At 40.9% G+C, this 24,056-nt stretch overlaps 1 protein-coding gene across 6 annotated transcripts in view; it reads right to left on the bottom strand.

Moving 5' to 3' along the window:
- Positions 1–24,056, bottom strand: part of PHLDB2 (pleckstrin homology like domain family B member 2) — a 129,081-nt gene that overhangs the window by 62,857 nt on the left and 42,168 nt on the right. For all 6 annotated transcript variants that reach the window (XM_082654338.1, XM_082654340.1, XM_082654339.1 and 3 more), the window contains one exon: positions 8,283–8,666. In XM_082654338.1, coding sequence (XP_082510464.1) covers positions 8,283–8,666 — 384 coding nt within the window. The remainder of the gene's footprint in view (positions 1–8,282; positions 8,667–24,056) is intronic.

Below are 24,056 nucleotides of genomic sequence, written 5' to 3' on the forward strand. Positions count from 1 at the left end.
AGTGTGAAACACCATATTAACAAATTAAGGAATAAAAACCATATGATCATCTCAATAGATTCAGAAAAAGCTTTTGACAAAATTCAACACCGCTTTATCATAAAAACTCTCCAGAAAATGGGCATAGAGGGAACCTACCTCAACATAATAAAAGCCATATATGACAAACCCAAAGCAAACATCATTCTCAATGGTTAAAAACTGAAACCATTTCCATTAAGATCAGGAACAAGACAAGGATGGCCACTCTCGCCACTCTTATTCAACATAGTTTTGGAAGTCTTAGCCATGGCAATCAGAGAAGAAAAAGAACTAAAAGGAATACAAACTGGAAAAGAAGTAAAACTGTCATTGTTTGCAGATGACATGATACTATACGTAGAAAATCATAAAGATGCCACTAGAAAACTACTAGAACTAATCAATGAATTTGGTAAAGTTGCAGGAAACAAAATTAATGCACAGAAATCTCTGGCATTCCTATACACTAACAACGAAAAAACAGAAAGACAAATTAAGGAAACAATCCTATTTACCATCTCAACAGAAAGCATAAAATACCTAGGAATAAACCTACCTAAGGAGGCAAAAGAATTGTACTCAGAAAACTATAAAACTCTGATGAAAGAAATCAAAGATGATATAAACAGATGGAGATATATACCATGTTCTTGGATTGGAAGAATCAACATTGTGAAAATGACTACACTACCCAAAGCAACCTACATATTCAATGCAATACCAATCAAAACACCAATGGCATTCTTCACAGAATTAGAACAAAAAGTGTTACAATTTGTATGGAAACACAAAAGACCCCGAATAGCCAAAGCAATCTTGAGAAAGAAAAATGCAGCTGGAGGAATCAGGCTCCCTGACTTCAAACTATATTACAAAGCTACAGTAATTAACACAGTATGGTATCAGCACAAAAACAGAAATATAGATCAATGGTACAGGATAGAAAGCCCAGAGATAAAGCCACACAAATATGGTCACCTAATTTATGACAAAGGAGGCAAGAACATACAATGGAGAAAAACAGCCTCTTCAATAAGTGATGCTCAGAAAACTGGACAGCTACGTGTAAAAGAATGAAATTAGAACACTGCCTAATACCATACACAAAAATAAACTCCAAATGGATTAAAGACCTAAATGTAAGACCAGACACTATAAAACTCTTAGCGGAAAACATAGGAAGAATGCTCTTTGACATAAACCACAGCAGGATCTTTTTTGACCCACCTCCTAGAGTAATGAAAATAAAACAAAAATAAACAAATGGGACCTAAGGAAACTTAAAAGCTTTTGCACAGCAAAGGAAACCATAAACAAGACGAAAAGACAACCCTCAGAATGGGAGAAAATATTTGCAAATGAAGCAATGGACAAAGGATTAATCTCCAAAATATACAAACAACTCATGGAGCTCAATATCAAAAAAACAAACAATGTAATTAAAAAATAGACATTTCACCAAAAAAGATATACAGATGGTCAAGAGGCATATGAAAAGATGCTCAACATCACTAATTATCAGAGAAATACAAATTGAAACTACAGTGAGGTATCACCTCACACTGGTTAGAATGGGTATCATCAGAAAATCTACAAACAATAAATGCTGGAGAGGGTATGGAGTAAAGTGTACCCTTTTGCACTGTTGGTGGGAATGTAAATTGAAACAGCCACTATGGAGAACAGTACGGAAGTTCCTTAAAAAACTAAAAATAGAACTACCACATGACCCAGCAATCCCATTACTGGGCATATACCCTGAAAAAGCTAATTCAAAAGGATACATGTACCCCAATGTTCATTGCAGCACTATTTACAATAGTCAGGACATGGAAACAACCTAAATGTCCAACAATAGATGAATGGATAAAGAAAATGTGGTACATATACACAAAGGAATATTACTCAGCCATGAAAAGGAACAAAATTGGGTTATTTATAGAGATGTGGTGGATCTAGAGTCTGTCATACAGAGTGAAGTAAGCCAGAAAGAGAATAACAAATATCGTATATTAACGCATATATGTGGAATCTAGAAAAATGGTACTGATGAACCTATTTGCAGGGCAGGAATAGAGACGTAGAGGTAGAGAATGGACATGGACACAGAAGGGGATGGGGAGGGTGGGACAAACTGGGAGATTAGGTTTGACATAAATACACTACCATGTGTAAAATAGCTAGCTAGTGGGAACCTGCTATATAGAGCGGGGAGCTCAGCTTGGTGATCTGTGATGACCTAGATGGGTGGGATGGAGGGATGGGAGGGAGGTCTAAGAGGGAGGGGATGTAGGTATGCACGTAGCTGATTCGCTTCATTGTGCAGCAGAAACTGACACAACACTGCGAAGTAATTTTACTCCAATAAAAAAAAAAAGGATACATCTAAATGTGGAGCTATTCTTGCCGGACACAAACAGGAGTCTGCAAGAAAGGCCCTTCTACAAACAAGGCTGTAAAGATCCACATGGCGTCGGGTAGGAAGAGAGGAGAAGCAATCAGGCAAGACCCACACATTTAGCAGGACACAGAGGAGAAGGGAGATATGATGGGCTCAGAGATCCTCCCTGCAGAGTTAGGGGTTTGAACCACCTTTGGGCACACCAGCCCTGGGGTCCAACACAAGGAAGACAAGTCCCCTTAGCTGGTTTGAAGACCAGTGGGACTTAGAGAAGGGTTGTAAGAAGCCGAGACTCTACTCATGAAGAGCAGGTGCACATGCTTGCCTACTCTAGGGAACAAGGGGGAGGAAGCAGATTTAAAACTGTGTGGGGTTCTGGCTGTTTTCCCACAACTACGCCTGTCTTCAGCAAGTGCTTGACCCAGCTGCTCTTGCTCCTGTGCAGCTCTCTACTAGGATGGAGGTGCTTTAGGGGGTGGGGGGGAGTGCACACTTAGAGGAAATGAACCAGCTTGGACCCGACCCTCAGGGCTTCTGTTCCATCACCTTGAGCTCTGATCACACCCAGATAGGGCTGTGACAGCCACTGAGCATAAGAGAAGCCGGCTTGCCCCTGGCTCTGGCTCTAGTCCCTCCACCTCCAGCCCTACCTCTCACCAAGGTGATAACCGCCTGCACACCCCAGGAGAAGATGTGACCCATGCTCACTTCAGATTCAGCTTTCCCACCAAAGCCACTGGGCACATGCAAACTGCATAGGGACACTCCCATGCAAGGATACTCCTTCAAGACCAGGATAGGTAACTATTTCACCTAATTTCATAGAGAAAGAGAAAGTTAAACAAATGGGAAGACAGAAGAAATTGTTTCAAATGAAAGAACAGGGAAATAAACCTGAAGAAAACCCTAATGGAACAGAGATAAATAACTTACCAGATAAAGGGTTCAAAGCATTAGTAATAAGAATGCTAACTGAACTTGGTTAAAAAAAAATAGATGAATACAGGAAGAATTTTAACAAGGAACCAGAAAATATATAAAAAGAAAGAAAGAAAGAAAGGAAAACCAAACGGAGCTCAAAAATACAATAACTGAAATGGAAAATACACTAGAAGGAATTAACAGCAGATTAGGTGATACAGAAGAACACATAAGCAATCTGGGAGAGAGAGTAATGAAATCACCCAATCAGAACAGCAAAAAGAAAAACAAATTTTAAAAAATGATTAAGGGGCCTCTGGGACAACGTCAAGTGTTATAACATTCACATTATAGGGGTCCCAGAGGTTGAAAAGAGACAGAAAGGGATAGAAAATGTATTTGATGAAATTATGGCTGAAAAGTTCCTGAAGTTGAAGAAGGAAACAGATTTCTAGTACAGGAAGCACAGGTAGTCCCAAACAAATGAACATAAAGAGACCCACATTGAGACATATCATAATTAAAATGGCAAAGGCTAGAGATAAACAGATAATTTTAAAGACAGCAGAAGAAAAACAGAGTCACATACAAGGGAATCCCTATAAGGCTATCAGCTGATTTTTCTGTGGGAACTTTGCAGGCCAGAAGGAAGCAGCATGATATATTCAAAATCTTGAAAAGGAAAAACCTGCAACCTAGGATACTCTATCCAACAAGGTTATCATTCAGAATTGAAGAAAATATGAATTTCTCTGACAAGCAAAAACTAAAAGTTCATCAATACTAAAGTGACCCTAAAAGAAAAAGGTCTCTTTAAGTGGAAAAGAAAAGGCTACAACAAGAAGTGAGAATTTATAAGAAAGGAAAAATCCCACAGGTAAAGGCAAATATACAGTAAAGGCTGTGGATCAGTCACTTAAATAAGTGAGCATGAAGACTGAAAGACAAAGATTGTAAAATCAACTGTAACTACAATAAACAGTTAAGGGATATGCATGAAGATGTAAAATATGGCATCAAAAACACAAAACATGGGGAAAGGGAGTAAAAATGTAGATCTTTTAGAATGTGTTTGAACTTGTGATTATCAGTTTAAAACAAGTAGACAGAGCTATAGGTCAATACATGAACCCCATGGTAACCACAAATCAAAAGCCTACAATAGATACACAAAAACTAAAGAGAAAAGAACACAAGCATATCACTAAAGAAAATCATCAGACCACAAGGGAACAAACTAAAAAAAGAGAAAAAAGCAGAACTACAATAACAACCAGTAAATAAGTAAGAAAATGGCAATAAGTACACCCCATAATCAAGTAGGATTTATTCCAGGGATGCGAAGATGGTTCAATGTCTGAAAATCAAGCAATGTGATACACCACATTAACAAAACAAAGGATAAAAATCACATGATCACCTCAATAGACACAGAAAAAGAATTTGACAAAATTCAACATGTATTCATGATAAACTCTCATCAAAGTCAATACAGAGGGAACAAATCTCAACATAATAAAGGCCATTTATGACAAACACACAGCTAACATACTCAATCGTGAGAAGTTGAAAGATTTTCCTCTACAATCAGGAACAAGACAAGGATGCCCACTCTCAGAACATCTATTTAACATAATATTAGAAGCCCTAGCCACAGCAAGCAGACAAGAAAAAGAAATAAAAAGGCATCCAAATTGGAAGAGAATAAGTTAAACTGTCACTATTTGCAGATGACATGACCATATACACAAAACCCTGAAGTTTCCACCAAAATTTAATTGGATTCCCCCACCACCCCCAAAATGGGACCTAATTAAACTTAAAAGCTTTTGCATAGCAAAGGAAACCATCAACAAAATGAAAAGACAACCTACTGAATGCGAGAACATATTTGCAATGATATGACCAATAAGGAGTTAATATTCAAAATATACAGCTCATATAAGTCAATATCAGAAAAACAACTCAATTAAAAAATGGGCAGAAGACCTCAATAGACATTTTTTCAAAAAAGACATACAGATGGCAAACAGGCACATGAAAAGATGCTCAACATTCCTAGTCATCAGAAAAATGCAAATCATAACCACAGTGAGATATCACCTCACACCTGTCAGAAAACAACAAAAAGTCCATAAATAAGTATTGGGAAGAATGTGGAGCAAAGAGAACCCTAATACACTGTTGGTGGGAATGTAAACTGGTAGAGTCACTATGGAAAACAGTACGGAGGTTCCCAAAAAAAGCTAAAAACAGAACTACCATATGATCCAGCAACTCCAATCCTGGGCATATATCTGAAGAAAACAAAAAACAGTAATTTGAAAAGATATATGCACCCCAATGTTCATAGCAGCATTATTTACAATAGTCAAGATATGGAAGCAACCTAAGTGTCCATCAACAAATGAATGGATAAAGAGGATGTGGTATACATAGGCAATGAAATATTACTTGGTCATAAAAAAGAAAGAAATTTTCCCATCTGCAACAACATAGATGGACCTGGAGGATATCATGCTTAGTGAAATAAGTAAGCCAGAGAAAGACAAATGCTGTATATTAGCACTTACATGTGGAACCTAAAATAAAAATACCAAACAAATGTAACAAAACAGAAACAGACTTACAGATAGAGAGAACAAGCTAGTGGTTACCAACGGGGAAAGGGATGGAAGAGAGGTAAGATAGGGGTAGGGGATTAAGAGGTACAAACAGGCCTGGGGCCCCCCTTTCCAGAGCCAGCCATGGCGTGCTGGGCGGCCCCAAGGCGTGGCCCTCAGCTGAGATCAGGGAGCCCTTCCCTGGCCCCTCGCGCCCTCCCAGACCAGCAGTGAGCGGGGGATGACTTGAAGTGGGTGCTCTGAGGTGACAGCCCTCGCTGGCACAGTCTATTTCTGGACACGTTCTCACAGTCTCCTGCTGGGGACCGTTTTGTTCTTCCCTGGGCAGCATGAGCTTCTCAAGTTGCCCACAGACAGGGGCTCGGCCCACAGGAGCCAGAGTGCTGCAGGCAGCCCCACGCGGGCAGGCTGCGTGCTGAGCAGGCCTGCACTCCCCCTGCCAAGGACTGGGACTGGAGAGTGGCTGCACTGGCTGCTGAAGACAAAGCAGAAAGCGTGTCCTGCCTCCACTGTGTTCTGGGCACTGAGCAGCTGTCACAGGCCTTGGTGCTAGGTGAGGTCCTGAGCACTCCTGCTTTGGAGTGGGCTCCCCCGCGGAGCCCCAGAGGGGCCTGGCCCCAACAGCTCAGGGTCCCTCCCAGCCCCCAAGTCTCTGGCCCAGGCCTCAGACCCGTGTGTACGGGGCAGGGACTGGGGACTTCCTTGGGAACCGAAGGACTGCTGGGCCAGTTGGGCATGTGGGAGTCACTAAGGGGGTGGCCCGAAGCAGGCTGTGGAGGCCACAGAGGGGGGCCTGCTTCCGGACAGGCCAGGGCTCCGGGGTTGCTCAGCCCACGTGCAGCACTGTTTCAGGCCTTGCCTGCTGCCCGCAGTGTCCCCAGGAGCTAGTGCCCCAGGGGCTGAGCTCCACTGGGGGTGGGGGTGGGGGAGCAAGGGGAGAGGTGGGGTCGGCCTTCTGCCTAGGCCAGCCATCATGAGATCTGGTTGTGCTCCGTGGTCAGACGAATCCCGACCAGCCCTGGCTGAGAGTCTCGTGCTCCTGTGAGAGCTGCTGACCTGCTTGGTGTGGGTGGGTGTCTATAGGCCATTGTCTCAAGGCCTGTTTATGTTTTCCTTTCACTAAGTTTGGGTTTATTTTGGTTGGGTTGGCACTAATTCTTAAGATGCTGTGAGAACCACTTCATCCGAATGCCAAATAAATTTGTGTTCTGGGAAAAAAAAAAAAAAAAGAGGTACAAACAACTATGTATAAAATAAATAAGGATAGATTGTCCAATGCAGGGAATATTGCCAATATTTTATAACAACTTTAAATGGAGTACAATCTATAAAAATATTGAATCACTATGTTGTACACCTGAAACTAATATAATATTGGAAATCAACAATACTTTAACTTTAAAAAGTTAAATAAATAATAATAAAGGTGTCCTTAAGACAAAAAAATGGGTGAAGAACATGAGTGTCTCAAAATACAAATGAACAACTAAAAATATGAAAAGATGTCCAATTTTATGCATAATTAAAGGCAAGAAAATTAAAACATCATTAACTTAGCATATTAAAAATTTTTGATAATACATAACTTTGGCAAGTGTATGAATAACAAGGTGCACGGATAAACTCTTACTCAGTGTCACCTGGAAATACACAGTCTTTTGAGAGTATAATTTGGGAATATTGATTAAAATGAATAATATACAAACTCTTTGACCTACCAATTCCACTTTTAGTAAGCGACCCTACAGACACATTTGCACAATTGTGCTAATATATATTTTCCAGAATATTTGTTGCATATATATTTTGTTGATAAAATACTGGAAACCATTTAAATAGGATTTCCAAACAATAAAATACTAGTCAACCAAAGAATGAGGCAGAACTGTGTATAGTAATATGCAAAGATGCTCCAGACATTCAGTGAGGGGAAAAAAAATCGTACAGAACACTATACTTGTATATATGTATGTCTATGCTTATAATATACGGCCATATATGCACAGAAATACTGAGAAGGCGTGTAAGACACTTTGTGTTTTTCTCTCTCAGTTGTACAATTGGAGGGGGCAGGGAGAAGAGAAATTGTTTTTCTTTATACTTTTCTGTACTGCTACATTTTCTAGAGTGCAAATTTGTTACTTTATAGTAAACACTCTAATTTGCTGCACCTTGCTTAGCTGATTACCTCTTAAATTGAAGCTTCACTGAAAACAGTTTGGAAAACAACCAGGATAAAACCTCTAGTATCTAGGCCAGTGCAGATGCATATGGTTCAGGCCCTAAATTTAATCTGTGTGTGTGGCCGGCTTTACCTTTGGTAGGATGCTTAGATAAGCGGACTCGCTGGAAGCTTTCAGAAAGGCAGAGGAGGGCGGTGGGGGAGTCCTGGTGAGGTCCCTGATCAGTTCATCATTCCTGGAGCTCCTGAGGGAAAGGAAGCTGGCGCTACTCTGACTGAGGCTCCCGAAGCCTGCCAGGTCTGCATCGTGGAGAGAGCTTTTCTGGTGGCACCTGTATCTGGTGTCAGGGCTCACCAGGGCTTCTTCAAACACGGACTCCTCGTCAGAGAGCTGCAGCTTCTCCAGTTCCTTATTGATTTTCTGTACATCTGCCACAGTGGTGCCAGTGGACACGTGACTGTCAGGCTTTGTGTACTCAGCACAGAGACTGAGGATGGTCTCCAGACGCTGTCTCTCCTAAAACACAGAGGAGGGAAGGTCAGTGAGTTTGTGAGAAGGAGACAACTCCGAATAAAAAGATGGAAGCGGCTGGGACCCCTGGTGAATTCAGCCCACACATAATCCCACAGATACTTGGCTGGTGATGTTTTTCATCATCTTTGATGAACCCATTTATAAATCCAGATGAAACCTAGGTTAACAATGCCTGATTTTCCTCTCAAATTCAATTCTTTATTTGTATATCCCAGTGCTGATCCTAGCACATACTAGCACTCAGTGAGACCTTTCTTGATTTATCAATTCTCCAAACACTTCAAATGTTTTCGTTTAATCTCCTTTTTAAAATCTTCATCCCCTTCCCTCCCTCTACTATCCACCTTCAACAATATCTAGCTCATTCATCACTGTAGACTTAATATTTGAGTTTAAAATTAATTCTCTAGGGCTTCCCTGGTGGCGTAGTGGTTAAGAATCCGCCTGCCAATGCAGGGGACATGGGTTCGAGCCCTGGTCCGGGAAGATCCCACATGCCGCAGAGCAACTAAGCCAGTGCGCCACACTAATGAGCCTGCGCTTTGCAGCCCGCGAGCCACAACTACTGAGCCCGTGTGCCACAACTACTGAAGCCCATGCGCCTAGAGCCCGTGCTCCACAATGAACGAAGAGTAGCCCCTGCTCACCATAACCAGAGAAAAAGCCTGCAACGAAGACTCAACACAGCCTAAAATAAATAAATTTTTTAAAAAACTATTAAAAAAATTAATTCTCTAACTTCCTTATAGAAATGTCATTCTACTGTTTAGACACACAAAAGGAGAATGCTACTCTAGAAAAGGCTTCATTTGAAAGGCATAATAACTAGGTCTTCAATTTTTTTCTTGAAATGCTTCAAATTTTTTAAAACTCTTTTTTATGTCTTGTCACCATATAAAGGTCTTTCCCACCAATTTCTCAAATGAAAAATTGAAATGATTTTTAAAAAAAGAGAATGTCACAAGAAGATGAAGAACATTTAATGTCACGTCCAGATAGAAAGAGAGCAGCATATTTCAAATTCTGAGATCATTCAATCTTTGAATCATTTAGCTGGAAAATAAAATGACAGTTTATTTGTCTAAAAAAAATTAATATAAGGCCATTGATGTCTATAATGGTACCACTAACTGACACTTCACCAAGCTCCCCATGTAAAACACATAGGTATTTATGATTTTTGACTTTAAGTAAACTTACTATACCTTTGTGAACAAGGGGATATAGTTTATAAAATGCTTATCATAAACCTAGACAGCACTCTTTGGAGTGGGGAATCTCAACATCTTCACCTTTCTCATTAGCCCAACTGCCAAAGTGAAAAAAAATAATAAAAGAGCAAAAATCATCTTTGGTTTTTACATCTACCACATTGAAAAGAGAATTCAAAAGTCTTCCATAGAAAAATGTTTTCCAACCTAAACAGGAGGGAAATCCAAAAGGGAGGGGATATATGTATATATATGGCTGATTCATTTTGTCGTGCAGTAGAAGCTAACACAACATTGTAACGCAACTACACTCCAATAAAAATTAATTAAAAAAAAAAAGAAAAAGAAAAGAGAAACGTTTTCCAAACTGGTTATCAGTAACAAAATAGAAAAGTGTTAAGTAGCCCCGGGCTGCTGTTTTTAATATCTAATTGCAGAAAATTTGTAAAAACTAAATTCTGAAGGTAGTTCTCTTTATTAGCGGAAGAGTATCAAATAGAAAAGTCAAATAGGAACAGACTAACATAATTCCCTGGTTTTCATTAAATACATCCATTAAATGACAAAATAGCATGAAATGACTTTCATCTGTCCTCTAAAGTACTCTCCCCACCCCAAAAATGCAACAGTTTGATCAAAAGGACTATTAAACGGGTTCTTATAAGCCCCACCTCCCTTTCACTGCCTGAACTTCTGGACTCCAGCTGCAGCTCCATCCTCATGGCCTCGTCCCACGGAAGGCACTCGGCTGCACAACCTCATCCCAGGCGCTTCTGTACCCTGTCCATCCAGGAGCCCTGATGCTTATTTATCTCTGTAGCCGCTACCAGCTGCCAAGCCCTACCCACCTCAGCTTTGTGGGGAAGGAGGGGGGGACACACAGCATTCATTGCCTTATTTTAAACTCCAACAATCTAGAAAAGTCTGCATGTGAATATGCAAAGACAACTGCAAGGGCGTATGTGAGGAAGGGGACAGGAACAAGATGTTGTATTTTACCCCTTCTCAAAAGCATCTGCATTAGAGGCTAATCTCCAAAGAAAAGTTCTCTTTCTGCCATGTAGGTGAATTAAGTTGAAGCATCTAAACTCAGTCTTTGCTAATCTTCATAGATGACAGTGCGTATGCATTCACCTCAACATTCACTACATTTGGGATGATCGGAAAGTTGTCAGTTTCTATTTACCAGGGCACTAATGAACAGTGTGGTCCTCAAAAGCATGAAAGGTACTTCTGCCCAGCCTGTCATACATAGCAAAATTCCTCCCACATCTCCTTCCCAAAATAGTTTCTTTTGCTGCCAATGCCATTGCTTAATTCCAGAGGGAATAAATGATCCCAGCCAGAAGATGAATGCTATTTCAGACAGTGAAACAGTATTCAAAGGCGGGTACACAGGAAGTTTGGTCTACTGCTATGTGCTTCTCTATTCTTATCACCCCATTCACAGCCCATCTGTTCAGGTTTGAATCACACATGGATGCAGCACTGCTGCCCACGAGTCTAACAGAAATCCAGGCCGTGCTGAGACACACTGGCCCCATAAGTACTGCATCAAAGAAAAATAAACTGATGATGAGAAGTGCGTCAGAAGAAAGTCTGCGAGGCATTTCAGAAAGCACGAGAAGCCTTTTAAGGAAACCCTGCACAGAATTTACCCTCATAATTCTCCCTTGAGCCCTCTTCATCTTTCCCATTCATCACGCCAATATTCTCCACTCTGCATGACCTAAAACGAGGGGGGCCATTCCACACAGGACACTTTTGAGAATCAAATAGGGCACTACTAATAATTACGCTGGGACAGCAAGTGCAAACTGGCACTGGCAACCTGAGATGTGTGGCTCTATTCCTAAAATTCAATTTTCTTTGAGGATTCACCTAACAACCTGCTGAATTAGGAGGCTACCCTCTTTGACATCTCCAATTCCTACCCACCCTTCCAAACCAGCAATCCACATAGCATTCTCATGAAAAAGGCACCAGTAGAGAGCCCAAATATCTAAATGGCCCAAAACATTGGTGTTAAGGGTTTAGAACGTAGGTCCCTTTGAATTATATTATTTAAAATACATTTTAATTTTTTCTCTCTCTCTCCATTTTCCCTTTCATCCAACTCCATATATCAAAGAAAGCTTTGAAGGGGACAAAAGAGCTTAACAAATATACCTGAAGGGGGGACCAGGAGAAGATGGCGGAAGAGTAAGACGCAGAGATCACCTTCCTCCCCACAGATACATCAGAAATACATCTACACGTGGAAATGCTCCTATAGAACACCTACTGAACGCTGGCAGAAGACCTCAGACCTCCCAAAAGGCAAGAAACTCCCCACATACCTGGGTAGGGCAAAAGAAAAAAGAATAAACAGAGGCAAAAGAATAGGGACGGGACCTGCACCAGTGGGAGGGAGCTGTGAAGGAGGAAAGGTTTCCACACACTAGAAGCCCCTTCGTGGGCGGAGACGGGGGATGGGCATGGGGGGAAGTTTCAGAGCCACGGAGGAGAGCACAGCAACAGGGGTGTGGAGGGCAAAGTGGAGAGACTGCCGCACAGAGGATCGGTGCCGACCAGCACTCACCAGCCCGAGAGGCTTGTCTGCTCACCCGCCGGGGCGGGCGGGGGCTGGGAGCTGAGGCTCGGACTTCGGTCGGAGTGCAAGGAGAGGACTAGGGTTGGCGGCGTGAACACAGCCTGAAGGGGGCTAGTGCGCCACGGCTAGGCGGGAAGGAGTCCGGTAAAGTCTGGAGCTGCCGAAGAGAAAAGAGACTTTTTCTTCCCTCTTTGTTCCTGGTGCGCGAGGAGAGGGGATTAAGAGTGCCGCGTAAAGGAGCTCCAGAGACGGCATGAGCCGTGGCTAACAGAGCGGACCCCAGAGATGAGCATAGACGCTAAGGCTGCTGCTGCTGCCACCAAGAAGCCTGTGTGCGAGACGCTAGGGCTGCTGCTGCCGCCACCAAGAAGCCTGTGAGCAAAAACAGGTCACTAACCCCAGCTCCCCTCCCGGGATACTGTGCAGCCCGCCACTGCCAGGGTCCCGTGATCCAGGGACAACTTCCCCAGGAGAACGCACGGCGTGCCTCAGGCTGGTGCAACGTCACACTGGCCTCTGCCGCCGCAGGTTCGCCCTGCACTCCGTACCCCTCCCTCCCCCCGGCCTGAGTGAGCCAGAGCCCACGAATCAGCTGCTCCTTTAACCCCATCCTGTCTGAGCGAAGAACAGATGCCCTCAGGCGACCTACACACAGAGGTGGGGCCAAAACCAAAGCTGAACCCTGGGAGCTGTGCGAACAGAGAAAGGGAAATCTCTCCCAGCAGCCTCAGGAGCAGCAGATTAAAGCTCCACAATCAACTTGATGTACCCTGCATCTGTGGAATACCTGAATAGATAATGAATCATTCCAAATTGAGGAGGTGGACTTTGGGAGCAAGATATATTATATTTTCCCCTTTTCCTCTTTTTTGTGAGTGTGTATGTGTATGCTTCTGGGTGAGATTTTGTCTGTATAGCTTTGCTTTCACCATTTGTCCTAGGATTCTGTCCCTCCGTTCTTTTTTTTTTCTTCTTTTTTTTAATAACTTTATTTTATTATCCTACTTTATTTTATTTTACCCTCTTTCTTTTGTTCTTTCTATATTTTCTCCCTTTTATTCTGAGCCGTGTGGATGAAAGGCTCTTGGTGCTCCAGCCAGGAGTCAGTGCTGTGCCTCTGAGGTGGGAGAGCCAACTTCAGGACACTGGTCCACAAGAGACCTCCCAGCTCCACGTAATATCAAACAGCGAAAATCTCCCAGAGATCTCCATCTCAACACCAACACCCAGCTTCACTCAACGACCAGCAAGCTACAGTGCTAGACACCCTATGCCAAACAACTAGCAAGACAGGAACACAGCCCCCATGCATTAGCAGAGAGGCGGCCTAAAATAATAATAAGGCCACAGACACCCCAAAACACACCACCAGACGTGGACCTGCCCACCATAAAGACAAGATCCAGCCTCATCCACCAGAATACAGGCACTAGTCCCCTCCACCAGCAAGCCTACACAACCCACTGAACCAACCTTAGCCACTGGGGACAGACACCAAAAACAACGGGAACTACGAACCTGCAGCCTGCGAAAAAGAGATCCCAAACACAGTAAGTAAGCAAAATGAGAAGACAGAAAAACACACAGCAGATGAAGGAGCAAAGTAAAAACCCACCAGACCTAAAAAATGAAGAGGAAATAGGCAGTCTACCTGAAAAAGAATTCAGAATAATGATAGTAAAGATGATCCAAAATCTTGGAAATAGAGTAGAAAAAATGTAAGAAACATTTAACAAGGACCTAGAAGAACTAAAGAGGAAACAAGCAATGATGAACAACACAAATATATAAAATAAAAATACTCTAGAAGGGATGAATAGCAGAATAACTGAGGCAGAAGAACGGATAAGTGACCTGGAAGATAAAATAGTGGAAATAACTACTGCAGAACAGAATAAAGAAAAAAGAATGAAAAGAACTGAGGACAGTCTCAGAGACCTATAGGACAACATTAAATGCACCAACATCCGAATTACAGGGGTCCCAGAAGAAGAAGAGAAAAAGAAAGGGACTGAGAAAATATTTGAAGAGATTATAGTTGAAAACTTCCCTATATGGGAAAGGAAATAGTTAATCAAGTTCAGGAAGGACAGAGAGTCCCATACAGGATAAATCCAAGGAGAAACATGCCAAGACACATATTAATCAAACTCAAAAATTAAATACAAAGAAAACATATTAAAAGCAGCAAGGGAAAAACAACAAATAACACACAAGGGAATTGCCATAAGGTTAACAGCTGATCTTTCAGCAGAAACTCTGCAAGCCAGGAGGGACTGGCAGGACATATTTAAAGTGATGAAGGAGAAAAACCTGCAACCAAGATTACTCTACCCAGCAAGGATCTCATTCAGATTTGATGGAGAAATTAAAACCTTTACAGACAAGCAAAAGCTGAGAGAGTTCAGCACCACCAAACCAGCTTTACAACAAATGCTAAAGGAACTTCTCTAGGCAAGAAACACAAGAGAAGGAAAAGACCTCCAATAGCAAACCCAAAACAATTGAGAATATGGGAATAGGAATATACATATCGATAATTACCTTACTGTAAATGGATTGAATGCTCCCAGCAAAAGACACAGACTGGCTGAATGGATACAAAAACAAGACCCATATATATGCTGTCTACAAGACACCCACTTCAAACCTAGGGACACTTACAGATGGAAAGTGAGGGGATGGAAAAAGATATTCCATGCAAATGGAAATCAAAAGAAAGCTGGAGTAGCAATTCTCATATCAGACAAAGTAGACTTTAAAATAAAGACTATTACAAGAAACAAAGGACACTACATAAAGATCAAGGGATCAATCCAAGAAGAAGATATAACAATTGTAAATATGTATGCACCCAACATAGGAGCACCTCAATACATAAGGCAAATACTAACAGCCATAAAAGGGGAAATCGACAGTAACACGCTATAACACCCCACTTTCACCAACGGACAGATCATCCAAAATGAAAATAAATAAGGAAACACAAGCTTTAAATGATACATTAAACAAGACGGACTTATTTGATATTTATAGGACATTCCATCCAAAAACAACAGAATACACAATTTTCTCAAGTGCTCATGGAACATTCTCCAGGATAGATCATATCTTGGGTCACAAATCAAGCCTTGGTAAATTTAAGAAAATTGAAATTGTATAAAGTATCTTTTCCGACCACAATGCCATGAGACTAGATATCAATTACAGGAAAAGATCTGTAAAAACTACAAACACATGGAGTCTAAACAATACACTACTTAATAACCAAGAGATCACTGAAGAAATCAAAGAGGAAATCTAAAAATACCTAGAAACAAATGACAATGGAGACAAGACGACCCAAAACCTATGGGATGCAGCAAAAGCAGTTCTAAGAGGGAAGTTTATAGCAATACAATCCTACCTTAAGAAACAGGAAACATCTCAGACAAACCTAACCTTGCACCTAAAGCAATTAGAGAAAGAAGAAAAAAAAAACCCCAAAGTTAGCAGAAGGAAAGAAATCATAAAGATCAAATCAGAAATAAATGAAAAAGAAATGAAGGAAACGATAGCAAAGATCAATAAAACTAAAAGCTGGATCTTTTAGAAGAAAAACAAAATTGATAAACCTTTAGCCAGACTCATCAAGAAAAAATGGGAGAAGACTCAAATCAATAGAATTAGAAATGAAAAAGGGAAAGTAACAACTGACACTGCAGAAATACAAAGGATCATGAGAGATTACTACAAGCAACTCTATGCCAATAAAATGGACAACCTGGAAGAAATGGACAAATTCTAAAAAATGCACAACCTGACGAGACTGAACCAGGAAGAAATAGAAAATATGAACAGACCAATCACAAGCACTGAAATTGAAACTGTGATTAAAAAGCTTCCAACAGGGCTTCCCTGGTGGCGCGGTGGTTGAGAGTCCACCTCCCAATGCAGGGGACACGGGTTCGTGTCCCGGTTTGGGAAGATCCCACATGCCGCGGAGCGGCTGGGCCCGTGAGCCATGGCCGCTGAGCCTGCGCATCCGGAGCCTGTGCTGCACAGCGGGAGAGGCCACAACAGTGAGAGGCCTGTGTACCGCAAAAAAAAAAAAGCTTCCAACAAACAAAAGCCCAGGACCAGATGGCTTCACAGGCGAATTTTATCAAACATTTAGAGAAGAGCTAACACCTATCCTTCTCAAACTCTTCCAAAATATTGCAGAGGGAGGAACACTCCCAAACTCATTCTACGAGGCCACCATCACCCTGATACCAAAATCAGACAAAGATGTCACAAAGAAAGAAAACTACAGGCCAATATCACTGATGAACATAGATGCAAAAATCCTGAACAAAATACTAGCAAACAGCATCCAAAAGCACATTAAAAGGATCATACACCATGATCAAGTGGGGTTTATTCCAGGGATGCAAGGATTCTTCAATATACGCAAATCAATCAATGTGACACACCATATTAACAAATTGAAGGAGAAAAACCATATGATCATCTCAATAGATTCAGAGAAAGCTTTTGACAAAATTCAACACCGATTTATGATAAAAACCCTGCAGAAAGTAGGCATAGAGGGAACTTTCCTCAACATAATAAAGGCCATATATGACAAACCCACAGCCAACATCGTCCTCAATGGTGAAAAACTGAAACCATTTCCACTAAGATCAGGAACAAGTCAAGGTTGCCCACTTGCACCACTCTTATTCAACATAGTTTTGGATGTTTATCCACAGCAATCAGAGAAGAAAAAAGAAACAAAAGGAATCCAAATCGGAAAAGAAGCAGTAAAGCTGTCACTGTTTGCAGATGACATGATACTATACATAGAGAATCCTAAAGATGCTAGCAGAAAACAGAGTTAATCAATGAATTTGGTAAAGTAGCAGGATACAAAATTAATGCACAGAAATATCTGGCATTGCTATACACTAATGATGAAAACTTTGAAAGTGAAATTAAGAAATCACTCCCATTTACCATTGCAACAAAAAGAATAAAATATCTAGGAATAAACCTACCTAAGGAGACAAAAGACCTGTATGCAGAAAATTATAAGACACTGATGAAAGAAATTAAAGATGATACAAATAGATGGAGAGATATACCATGTTCTTGAATTGGAAGAATCAACATTGTGAAAATGACTCTACTACCAAAAGCAATCTACAGATTCAATGCATTCCCTATCAAACTACCACTGGCATTTTTCAAAGAACGAGAACAAAAAATTTCACAATTTGTATGGAAACACAAAAGACCCCGAATAGCCAAAGCAATCTTGAGAACGAAAAACAGAGCTGGAAAAATCAGGCTCCCTGACTTCAGACTATACGACAAAGCTACAGTAATCAAGACAGTATGGTACTGGCACAAAAACAGAAAGATAGATCAATGGAACAGGATAGAAAGCCCAGAGATAAACCCATGCACATATGGTCACCTTATCTTTGATAAAGGAGGCAGTAAAGTACAGTGGAGAAAGGACACCCTCTTCAATAAGTGGTGCTGGGAAAACTGGACAGGTACATGTAAAAGTATGAGATTAGATCACTCCCTAACACCATACACAAAAATATGTTCAAAATGGATTAAAGACCTAAACGTAAGGCCAGAAACTATCAAACTCTTAGAGGAAAACATAGGCAGGTCACTCTATGACATAAATCACAGCAAGATCCTTTTTGACCCACCTCCTAGAGAAATGGAAATAAAAACAAAAATAAACAAATGGGACCTAATGAAACTTCAAAGCTTTTGCACAGCAAAGGAAACCATAAAGAAGACCAAAAGACAACCCTCAGAATGGGAGAAAATATTTGCAAATGAAGCAACTGACAAAGGATTAATTTCCAAAATTTATAAGCAGCTCATGCAGCTCAATATCAAAAAAACAAACAACCCAATCCAAAAATGGGCAGAAGACCTAAATAGACATTTCTCCAAAGAAGATATACAGACTGCCAACAAACACATGAAAGAATGCTCAACATCACTAATCATTAGAGAAATGCAAATCAAAACTACAATGAGATATCATCTCACACCAGTCAGAATGGCCATCATCAAAAAATCTAGAAACAATAAATGCTGGAGAGGGTGTGGAGAAAAGGGAACCCTCTTGCACTGCTGATGGGAATGTAAATTGATATAGCCACTGTGGAGAACAGTAAGGAGGTTCCTTAAAAAACCACAAATAGAACTACCATATGACCCAGCAATCTCACTACTGGGCATATACCCTGAGAAAACCATAATTCAAAAAGAGTCATGTACCACAATGTTCATTGCAGCTCTATTTACAATAGCCAGGACATGGAAGCAACCTAAGTGTCCATCAACAGATGAATGGATAAAGAAGATGTGGCCCATATATACAATGGAATATTACTCAGCCATAAAAAGAAATGAAATTGAGTTATTTGTAGTGAGGTGGATGGACCTAGAGTCTGTCATACAGAGTGAAGTAAGTCAGAAAGAGAAAAACAAATACCATATGCTAACACATATATATGGAATCTAAGAAAAAGAAAAAAAAATGCTCATGAAGAATCTAGGGGTAAGACAGGAATAAAGACACAGACCTACTAGAGAATGGACTTGAGGATATGGGGAGGGGGAAGGGTAAGCTGTGACAAAGTGGGAGAGTGGCATGGACATATATACACTACGAAACGTAAAATAGATAGCTAGTGGGAAGCAGCCGCATAGCACAGGGAGACCAGCTCGGTGGTTTGTGACCACTTACAGGGGTGGGATAGGGAGAGTGGGAGGGAGGGAGACGCAAGAGGGAAGAGATATGAGAACATATGTATATGTATAACTGATTCACTGTGTTATAAAGCAGAAACTAACACACCATTGTAAAGCAATTATACTCCAATAATAATGTTAAATATATATATATATATACCTGAAGAAAATGTTGCACAATTATTTTCCTTACTGGTTAAAAAATATGTTGTGGGCCGAGTGTATGTCTTTTGACCTCAGAGCTCTCTTTATTTTTCAGAGGAATATGTCTGGCACTGACCCACTTCAGTTCACAGTTTTCGGTCAGGAACTCTTCCATCTCCTGAACCCATCCAGTCCCCTTGTAATCAACAGCAGCCAGTCTAGGCCCTAGGCCTGTGAATATAATCTAGAAATACATTATGCGGAAAATCAAGTGCTGATACTTAAGCACAGGTGAAATCTTTGTTAAAATCCCTCTTTTAACAGCCACTATGGAGAAAAGTACAGAGATTCCTTAAAAAACTAAAAATAGAGTTACCATATGATCCTGTAAACCCACTCCTGGGCATATATCTGGAGAAAACTATAATTTGGAAAGAAAGATGCACCCCAATATTCATTGCAGCACAGTTTACAATGACCAAGACATGGAAACAACGTAAGTGTCCATCGACAGATGAATGGATAAAGAAGATGTGGTGCATATACACAATGGAATATTACTCAACCATAAAAGAGAATGAAATTCATGTTGCAGCAAAATGAATGGGCCTAGAATTATCATATTAAGTGAAGTAAGTCAGACAAAGACAAATATCTTATGATATTGCTTATATGTGGACTCGAAAAAAAAAAGTACAAATGAACATATTTACAAAAAAAGAAATAGACCCACAGACATAGAAAACAAGCTTACGGTTACCAAGGGGAAAGGAGGGCAGAGGGATAAATTAGGAGTTTGGGATTAACATATACACACTACTATATATAAAATAGATAACCAACAAGGACCTACTGTATAGCACAGGGAACTATACTCAGTATTTTGTAATAACCTATAGGGGAAAAGAATCTGAAAAAGAATATATATATTACATATTATATATATATATATATAGAGAGAGAGAGAGAGAGCTGAATCACTGGGTACATCTGAAACTAACAGGACATTATAAATCAACTATACTTCAATTTAAAAAAACCTCAAGAAAAAAGAAAAGAAAATCCCTCTTTTATAATTATATACGTTAGGTCATTTATTACATAAAACAAAGGGTTAACCTTTAACGGTTAGAAATAATTTAGTTGAAAGGAGATTTTTCTCTAGTTAAGAGGACCTGTTATAACTGATAAAAAAGACCTCTCTCTTCTGTTAACTCTAGGGATTCAATGTTTCCATATCTTCAGTTCAATAACAATCTATTAAGTTACTCTGCCCGGTAACATACTGGGGATACAAAGAGGAAAAAAGACAGCATTTCTAGCCTCAAATCTTTCACAAGAGGCACAAATAGTCAATCGATTAAAGAAACAGTGATAACAGAGGTTTACCGAAAGCCAATGGATTCTTTTATGGGAAAGCAACGCACAAAAATTACAGAAAAAGAAATGTGAGTTGAGTCCTAAAGGATAAGTAGTCTGGTCTGTTGGACAGGTGGGCAGGGCATTTCTGTAAAGGAACCATATAATCAAAGGCATAGAGTCATGGATTCTCATAGTATGCTCAGAGATCAGCAACTACTATGTGGCTAGAGAGATGAGGTTCTTTGGAGGAAGAGGAATGAGGTACATGCAAGAAATGGGCCAAATTTCTTCCTCTTTATATCAGGACTTGTTAGATCCCACTACCCTAAATAAACTTTGGGAATAAATTCATAGGGTATACCAGCAAGGGTCAGAGACCTTGGTCTAAAAGTGGATGGCAGAATGAGAAGAGTTGGAGCTGACGGCAAGTAAGCAGAATTTCTAGGATTCCACGATCAAACTCTGATGTCTCAATTAGGTAGGTCAATAAGGAGGAAAAACAGAAGCAATGGCTAAAAGTCCTTTCTGTGGGTCTATTTGTTTTTAGAGATAACTCCCTTAGGGTAGAGATAAGTCCCTGGGGCTTTTAAGATCAGTCCTCTTCTTTCTGGGCACAGAATAAAATGGTTCTTCTCTTCCCAACCCCCAAACTGGATATGACTGTCAAACTTGCATCAGCCAATGAAATGTGAGAAGCAACAAGTGTCACTTCTGCCTGAACGGCCAGCACAGGATTCATTACATGCCTGACTTTGTCATGGCAGCGTGACACTCCAGATGACGTTGGTTCCATCAGTCTGGGCCCCGAGTGAGGAACTGTGGAGCAGAGGCCTCATTCATCCCAAGCTGGCCATGGGGTATGAAGGAGAAACAGATCTATGTTGTGTTGAGCTTTTGAGATACACTTGCTATATAATAAAGAATTTGACTTTGCCCAAAGAGAAGTCTGCCTCTGCCGTTGGCTTCTGGAAGGTAATCTATTTCATACCTGATATGAGTGTTTTTGTTCATTAGGGCAAGTCTGGCCACACCAGATAATCTTAGGGTGGGGACTGGACACTCCAGAGACACCAACCACGTGATTTCACGTGGGTGCTTTGGGTCATGTGGTGTCAATCGACCTGGAGACAGAGATTAACAACGTGGACAATCAATCAACTATGGATTGTGTGATGAAGTCCAATAAAAACTCTGGACACCAAAGTTCAGGTAAGCTTCCTTGGTGGCCTACTCCATGTGTGCTATCACACACCAATGAAAGTAGAGTAACGCATCCTGACGCCAAAGGGAAGGGACAGTGGAAGCTTCACATCTGGAAACATCTGACTCTGCTTTATACATCTCTTCCTTTGGCTGATCTTTGGCTGTAGCCTTTCCCTGCAACAAACAATAATCGTGACTCTAATAGCTTTCAGTGGGTTCTGTCAGTCTTTCTATGGAATTATTGAACCTGAGAGTGGTCTGGGGAACACCTTGAACTCGCAGTTAGTGTCAGAAGTGAGGACTGGTCTTGGAGACTGTGCCTTTTAACCTTGTAATTGGCCTTACACTTACCCAAACATTGCCCTAGTATTGTTTTCATCAGTTGAGGACAAAAGATCTGATTAAGAAACTGTATACATAAGTAAGGAGTTTTTATTGCTTGGTTTTACAAATTATCTTCATGGAAGTCAGTTTAATGTGTTTAATGTGTGCTAAGGATATTTTATTTTACTTTATAGACTGGCCGGGAAGTCTACCTTCAGGCTTGTGGTCAGGAAAGTACTTTATTCTGCCACCCTGAGTTTAAATAGATGCGCACGTGTGCCATCAGAAGGGCTGAGCTGGAAGGAGGCACATCTGACAAACAAAGGAGTAATGGTTTTGTGTGACTGTATCTGCTCTGGAGGCAACTGCAAGTTATTTAGAGAGGTACTAATAATGTGACAGCTACTAATTGATCAACAAACATTTGTTATACACAGATTACTATTAGGACATTGCATCGCATACAGCTGTTCTCCTTCCATAGTAATGGACAACTCAGTACTGAGGGAGAGTTAAGACATATGCAAATAACTGAGGCAACACTTACCACTCAGTCAGTTTTCAGTACCTGTTTCTCAAATATACTCAGTACACTCAAATGCACAAACACTGCCTAAGGAGATCAAGGCCATCTTGCTTAAATTCCCTAAACTTCCCTCCTCTATCATCTTTATCTAGCTGGTCCTCCTTTCCTCACTGTACCATAGTGGTTAAAAGCATGAACTTTGGAGCCATGCTGCTTGGGTTTGAATGCTGCTTCCATAGCTACTCGTGTGGCCCTGGGCAAGTCATTTAGCTTTTCTGAGTCTTAGTTCCTCATGTATAGAACAGGGGATTACTGGAGTATCTACCTTATAGGGTGGTTGTGAAGATTTTAAAATATATATATAGATAGCTGGCACTTAGAATGCTGTCTGGGACACAGTAAACATAATAAAAGAATAAGCTCAGTTACCTAAGGAGCGTCCCTCAGTCTTTCCAAGGCAAAGCCCCCTGCTTGCGCCATTGCGTCCATTTCTCTCCCACCTTCTTTGTGGCTTTGGTCTATTAATTATCTCTCCTCCTACACTCTTATTTCCTCTCTATTGACTCCTTCTCCTCTGTCTGAAAACGTACTCAAACTCCTTCCCTACACCCCCAATAACAATTAAATTATCAATTAAACAACTAATTATCCTTATCAGATGACGCAGTAGCTCTACCCTTCCACTTCCCTTCCTTCCTTCATGCCCCACCACTCCACACTCCCAATCTCAAAGAAGTTGCCAATGTTCAACACGTCACTTCCCATCAACCCCAGCCCTTTGCAGTCTGGGGCAGTGTGTCCTGCATTTGTGCGGATTGGACACACGGTAAGAGAAGGGGGCACCTCCCACTTCTCCAGGAAAATTAGGGGTAAAGTGACCAGAAACAGGAGAAGCACTTTGAAATAAAGATACTTTCATGAAGGGAGCTTGGTAACTCTCTCTGTCATCTTATATTTTAATGATCTGCGGGGTAAAATGGCTTTTCCCTCTCACAGAACCACTGGATTTTCAGGGCAGAATCTGTGTTAAGTTTGATTAAGTGGAAAGAACATTTATTTGGATTTGAAGTTCTGGACTTACCAGATCCATAACACAGAAGCTCAATCTTTCTAGTCTATTACCTGGTCTGTAAAACAGAGATTGTAAAATTAGCACCTACCCTTAAGTTCTTGGAGAAACGGATAAGAGCTTGTGTATGAGAACATTTCATACACTTTATACTATAAAGTTTAAAACTGGTGCCTGAGCAGGTCCTCAG

The sequence above is a fragment of the Grampus griseus genome (assembly GCF_964374135.1).
Source record: "Grampus griseus genome assembly, chromosome: 5".
NCBI classification, from domain to species: Eukaryota; Metazoa; Chordata; class Mammalia; order Artiodactyla; family Delphinidae; genus Grampus; species Grampus griseus.